Source organism: Guillardia theta, assembly GCF_000315625.1.
Source record: "Guillardia theta CCMP2712 unplaced genomic scaffold GUITHscaffold_405, whole genome shotgun sequence".
Lineage (NCBI taxonomy): Eukaryota > Cryptophyceae > Pyrenomonadales > Geminigeraceae > Guillardia > Guillardia theta.
In genome coordinates, this window is record NW_005434279.1 from 5,862 (window position 1) to 11,737 (window position 5,876).

Sequence of the window (5,876 nt, forward strand, 5' to 3'; positions counted from 1 at the left end):
GGAGAAGGAGAAGGAGAAGGAGAAGAAGAAGAAGGAGAAGGAGGAGAAGAGAAGAAGACGAGAAGGAGAAGGAGAAGGAGAAGGAGAAGGAGAAAGAAGACGAGAAGGAGAAGGAGAAGGAGAAGGAGAAAGAAGACGAGAAGGAGAAGGAGAAGGAGAAAGAAGATGAGGAGAAGGAGAAGGAAAAGGAAGATAAGGAGAAGAAGATGAGGAGAAGGAGAAGGAGAAGGACGACAAGGAGAAGGAAAAGAAGATAAGGAGAAAGAAGACAAGGAGAAGGAGAAGGAGAAGGAAGATGAAGAGAAGGACGACAAGGAGAAGGAGAAGGAAGACAAAGAAAAAGAGGACGAAGACAAAGAAAAGGAGAAGGAAGACAAGGAGAAGGAGAACGAAGACAAGGAGAAGGAGAAAGACGACGAAAACAAGGTTAAGGAGGACAAGAATGACGAAGAGAAAGACAACACACAGCTGGTATCCTTTCCCTCCCTCCCTCCCTCCCTCCCTCCCTCCGTGATCCCACCCATCCTCTACTGTACCACTGACTATTCTGTAGCAATCACATCCTGACTGCAGCCCCTGCCCTTCGGGTGAGTATGAGAAGGAACCTTGTACAGCAGAGAAGAGCCGTGTCTGCAGCCCCTGCTCGTCGTGCCCCTCCGACCACTACCAGACCGAAGCATGCTCGGCTACGGCAGACACCTCCTGCTCCCCTTGCTCCACCTGCGGGCCCAACTCTTACGCCAAGTCCTCCTGCACCACCTCCAGCGACACTGACTGCGAGGCCTGCAGCGACCTGACTTGCCCGGCGGGACAGGAGAGGTGAAGAGGAGGCAGGACCGTCCTCCCCCGCGTCTCACATTCTGACAGGAAAGGATGTGGCAACGGTGCTGAAGGAACTTGTGAAGCCACGCCAAGCCCACCACCACCTCCCCCCCCTCCTCCTCCCTCCGCCTCATCGCCTTCCTCCCCTGTCTCCCCCTCATCGGGCAATGTGGAGCGAGCGGTGGATCTACGGGTAGCAAGGGACCAGTACCTCAAGGCCGCCAATGAGGTCAAGATGGACACCGGGCCCTTCAAGGCTGCTAAGGATGCATACGTTGCTGCTGCTTCCTCCTACACAAGGTAATCTCCTTCCTCCCTCCTCTCTCCTGCTTTTCTCCCTTTCCGTGTATCCTTCCTGAACTTCTGCTTCCTGCCTCCCTCCCCCATTGTTGACTCGTTTGTTCAGGTGGTTGTTCGGAGGAGGCGGAGGAGGCGCTGGAAGGAACTTGACCAAGATGTCTAACAACCTGTATGCCGAAGCCAAGACCACAAGGAGAGGAAGGAAGTAAACCCAGATGATGTGAGAACAACGAGAGATGTTGTGCAAAGATATGAGGCACAGCATTCCAACCACAAGAGATTCTGCTCATCTGGCATCTATGAGGTTAATCGTGACAATAAATATAATAGTTTGCGATTCTCGTCCTATACTCTCATCTTTTACATCCGTGCTCCAGCAAACCACAGGCTTGGTTATCTACATGATGGCTTTATATACAACAAACATGAAGTAACTCATCATAGGGGACAGCCAGGCCCTACACTGAAACAGGAGTCGTCCTCCCATCCCGCTTCTTGCATACATATTCTGCGCTTTTTGTCATATACAACTTTCTGCATAACCGTGCTGTTGTGCTTGATGTAAGAAGAGATGGTATCAAGCTTTGCAAGTTGGCTCTTGAGGCTGTCACTCGAGTCGCTGGAGGAGAAGTTCACACTGCGCTCAGTCTCCTCCTCCGCTGCCTCGATCTCGAACCTCACGCAAACAGTAGCGTGATTCGAGCTGTACGAATCGAGAGAAACCGCCGGCTCGCTGTCTTCTGTCGGCATGCAGGGCAACTCTAGAACATGTGATGAGGCTCCACTCCCTACAGTCCACGCAGCATCGGTATCCTGCTGCGCCCAACTCCAGGTTCTTTTCCTGTTGGTAGTTTGACTTTCGATGATGTACATCAAAAGTCCGCAGAAATCAAGATTCTGCGATGAGAGGATTGGATCTGTTTCACAAACGACGGACTCTCAACTAGTCCTCTCGGTCAATGTCGTTTGAATGAGCCTGTGCTTTCGTTCGAGAACTTGAATGGGAGACTGAAGGAGGGCAGGATCGAGAAGAGCGAAGGTTGAACTCAATTGCAGCAAAGGAGGTGACTACAAGATACAAGGAGGACTCCGAGCTAGAGGGAAGCGCAAGAAGCAAGTAGCAGGAGGAAGGAAAGACGCAGGAGGAAGGAGGAAGGAAGAGGGAGGAACAATGGGGAGGAGGAGAGCAGGGGCAGGTTAACCAAGGAGGAGGAGATCCGATCTTGTGGGGGAGATGGCCGGGAGCTCGACCTACCCAGTCGGAGTGGTACCCCTTGAATTGGGTACCCCCACCCCTAGGGGGATCAGTTCTCCTGCTTTTTATATCCCCACCCCTGATATTCCCCAAAATTGCACCACCACCAAACCTCCAGTACCCACAAATTTGTTCAAGTACCCCCAATTATTCTCTATAAAGTACCGGTTTGTGTTGAATACGTGATGGCCCCCACCCAGTGGAACGTGACCACGGTGTACAGGACCCATCTTGAAACTGTCGCAGTTACAAGGTGTAGACCCTCCACCCCCCTTGTTGTACCCCACCCCCACATCACCTGGTGGCCTCGTGTCCTCCTTCCCTAGTCGCTCACGGGACTGTTTGAAGCAGTTTGATCGGGGGAAGGGGGTGGTACAGTAGGGTGGGGTGATCACATACACTTTTCTGGGGTCATAATTGGAAATGAGGGGGTACCTGAAACAGAAAGGGTACGGGTGGGGTAGTTTGGGATTATAAAAGCGGGTAGCAGAGGCCCTGAAGGTGGTAGCAATGTAGTAAACATGTTTATGGGGGGTCAAAGCATGGAAAATGTGGGGTGGTCATTAATACCTGGGGGTGGTAAGCCCTATCACCACCCTCCTAGGCCATGCGAGGTACGTGCAGGGATGACTAACTCCCCTGCTGGTCACGAACCCTGCATGCTAACCCCATGGGATAGGGCTAATGGGGGGTAGGGGTGCTTCATACACCCACTCATCTCCGGTTAACTCGTCTGAATTTCCCATAGCTCAAGGGGGTAGGGGTACCTCAAAGACCCCCACTGGCTCCCTCATGATGAGTAAAGAACAGCCTTGCAGCAGTCGGGAAACTCGGACACCACCACCCTATTACAGGAGTACCCCTATACTCACCTTTTTTATCAGGGTGGGTGGTAGAAGAGCGACCGAAGGGCGGCTGCTCCATGGCCGCTAAAACTACTTTTAATAATCTTAAAATAGATGTAGCAGAGATATTTCAAACCACCTCCTTTGAGTGGTCTGTCCGTCACTCGCTGTCCTTCCATCCCTCCCCAATTAGCTCCGGGGCGAGCTGGCTTTCACTAACCTCCGGAGTAGTACAGTCCCTTACTCCCTAGTTATAAATTTCTGCCTTATCACTTTTCCTAAGAACATCGCAGAGGCGGGCTGGATAGATACGGGGGCAGGAACTCGGGCTGTAGCCCCGGATACCACGGAGGTCTCGGGCTGACGATATGGCGGTCACGCGGCCAAGTAGTGCTCGCCGAGGCAGGCCCATGGCTGCTCTGATGAGTAAACTTTAGTCGGGCCCCGGGTCCCCGGGGCTCACATCATCGTAGGGACTCATCACTCAGTAATCATGATGGGAACATAGAGCCGTTACAACGGAATGACATTGTAACGTCTCTAACGACCACTCGTTACGAATCCTGGACCGGGCATGCGTGGGGGCCATAGGACGAAGGAGCCCCTGGAGTGACAGAGGAAGAGAGGAGAGAGGAGAGAGAGAGAGAAGAGAGAGAGAGAGAAGAGAGAGGAGATCGAGCTGAAGACAGAGCAGCCCTTGAGAAGACTGCGTTAAAGGGGCTACAGGTCACGGGTGAAGGAGGAACTAAGGTAACAGAGGTAGCAGTTCAAAGGACTTGAAAGAGGAGCCTCTGGTCGAGAAAGGAAGTCTCGACGTCCTCGTACATCAGCACTACATCGTCCTGCTCACCTTGCACATCCTGTGGTCTACATCAATGCCGCACTTTGCTAGCGCCCTTGAAGGTAGGCTCCCCGCCGGAGCCGCGGGAATCCGTCTCAAGTCGATCCAAGGCTTGCTCTCCCTCCTTTTGCTGGTTTTTGTGCTCTCCGCTCATGCTCTCCCTGCTCCTGCTCGGAGATCCATCCTCAGGCCTATGGGCGCCATCGACGCTCGCCATGCTGGCATGCAGCGTCAGTGCAGGCTGACATGCTTGCGGGGGGGGCAAGATGCGCAAGGAGAAGAGACGGAGGGGGAGGTGAACCGTGAGAGCAAGGACGGCAGCGCTGAGGAGGAGGACGGAAGCTCCCCAGGAAGTGCGGGCGCTGATGCGAGCAAGGAGGATGGGGAGCAGGAGGCGGAGAATGAGCAGGAGGGTGCGGGTCAGACTCCGGCACCCTTCGTGCATAGAGCAGCGTTTGGTATCCCCGTGCCCAACGAGCTCGCAGCGTCCGTTGTGAACCTGCTGATCAGCGTGGGCTGCATCCTGCTCACTGCCGTGCTGAGGGCAGGGTACCTGTACAGGGGGCAGCAGCCGCCCAATCCAGGGGCGATGCAGGTGACCATGAACGTGCTGATGGGGATGAGCAGCGTTCAGTTGCTGTTCATCGTGCACAGGCTGCTGGTCCAGGCGGCTCCCACGATCAAGAACGTGTACAGGGACGTGTTCCAGCCCGGTGAGCCCCCGAAGACGAAGGAGGAGGCGATGGCGAAGAGGAGGAGGCAGCGGGTAGCGCTAAGGGTCATGCGGACAATATCTACCATCATGTTCATGGCGCTGTACAGGGCCAGAGGAAGGATGAGCAAGAGCGATGGAGGAGGAGGAGGAGGAGGAGGAGCGCAGGCAGCAGCAACGGTAGCGTCCTTGGCTTCCACCTTCTCCTCGCTCAAGAGCTCGGCGAGATGGATGTGGATGTCGGCGCTTGAGAGTATCTTCACGCTCCTCGGAGACGAGCTGGCGCTGCTGGGCCTTTACGTGGCGGAAGGAAGGGAGCTCACGGATGAGCAGAAGGCGAGGGTGGCGCAGCTTGTGAAGGAGCAGGAGGAGAGAGAGGCGGCAGAGAATGGCGAGAACCTTGGGGACGGCAAGGAGGAGGAGGAGGGAGGAGAGGAGGAGAAGGAGGGGAGTGGAGAGCAGAGGGAGGGGATGGAATTGAGGAAACCTGGTCTGGAGGGACTGCTGTCTGGAATTGGCTCGTTCTTTGCAAGGAGGAAGGAGGAGGCTGCTGCTGTTGCCAGCCCTCCCCTGAGAGAGGAGGAAGAGGAGGTGCGAGAGAAAGTCAGGAGCGACTCTTGCCCTGTTGACAGCCGCGGGGAGGAGGTGGCAGCGCCCGGTCTGCGAGGAAGCGAGGAAAGAGCTGAAGTGCAAGCAGAGGAGGAGGAGGAGGAGGTGAACGCTGGCCCTGATCTAAGCTTGCGGAAGGAGAGGAGGAGGAGGAGGAGCAAGGTTTGATTTTTCTCGCTCTCTGGAGCACATGACGGAGATTGCAGGAGAGGAGAAGGAGGTGACGCCAGGGCCGCAAAGTATCACTGACATGATCCCTTCCAAGGTGAGGAGGGGAGGTGAAGGGAGGGAGGAGGGAGGAGAGGGCTTCTTCGAGCGAGGGCAGGATGGAGAGAGGAAAGGGGAGGGAGGAGTGAAAAGGAAGGGACCGGGATGTTGTAGTAGGAGGAGAGAAGAAAGGGTAGGAGGAGAGAGAAAAGAGGAGGAGGAGGAGGAGGAGAGAGAAAAGAGGAGGAGGAGGAGGAGGGAGGAAGTAGCGGTGGAGTACGAATA

At 55.1% G+C, this 5,876-nt stretch overlaps 3 protein-coding genes across 3 annotated transcripts; 2 read left to right on the top strand and 1 right to left on the bottom strand.

Moving 5' to 3' along the window:
• Positions 1-1,056: 1,056 nt before the first annotated feature.
• GUITHDRAFT_156675 (hypothetical protein) lies at positions 1,057-1,458 on the top strand (the record flags this gene model as incomplete). Its single annotated transcript, XM_005818026.1, has 2 exons — positions 1,057-1,122; positions 1,229-1,458. Coding segments are annotated over 2 exons (169 nt in total), but the record flags the coding sequence as incomplete, so codon positions are not given.
• A 59-nt stretch (positions 1,459-1,517) lies between these two features.
• GUITHDRAFT_156676 (hypothetical protein) lies at positions 1,518-2,331 on the bottom strand. Its single transcript, XM_005818027.1, has one exon. It carries the CDS (start codon positions 1,993-1,995, stop codon positions 1,561-1,563), a length of 435 nt encoding a protein of 144 aa, XP_005818084.1. The 5' UTR covers positions 1,996-2,331; the 3' UTR covers positions 1,518-1,560.
• A 1,766-nt stretch (positions 2,332-4,097) lies between these two features.
• On the top strand, positions 4,098-5,552 carry GUITHDRAFT_122692 (hypothetical protein; the record flags this gene model as incomplete). The annotated part of the gene is made up of 1 exon (XM_005818028.1): positions 4,098-5,552. One exon carries the CDS (start codon positions 4,098-4,100, stop codon positions 5,550-5,552), a length of 1,455 nt encoding a protein of 484 aa, XP_005818085.1.
• Between the last annotated feature and the right edge of the window lie 324 nt (positions 5,553-5,876).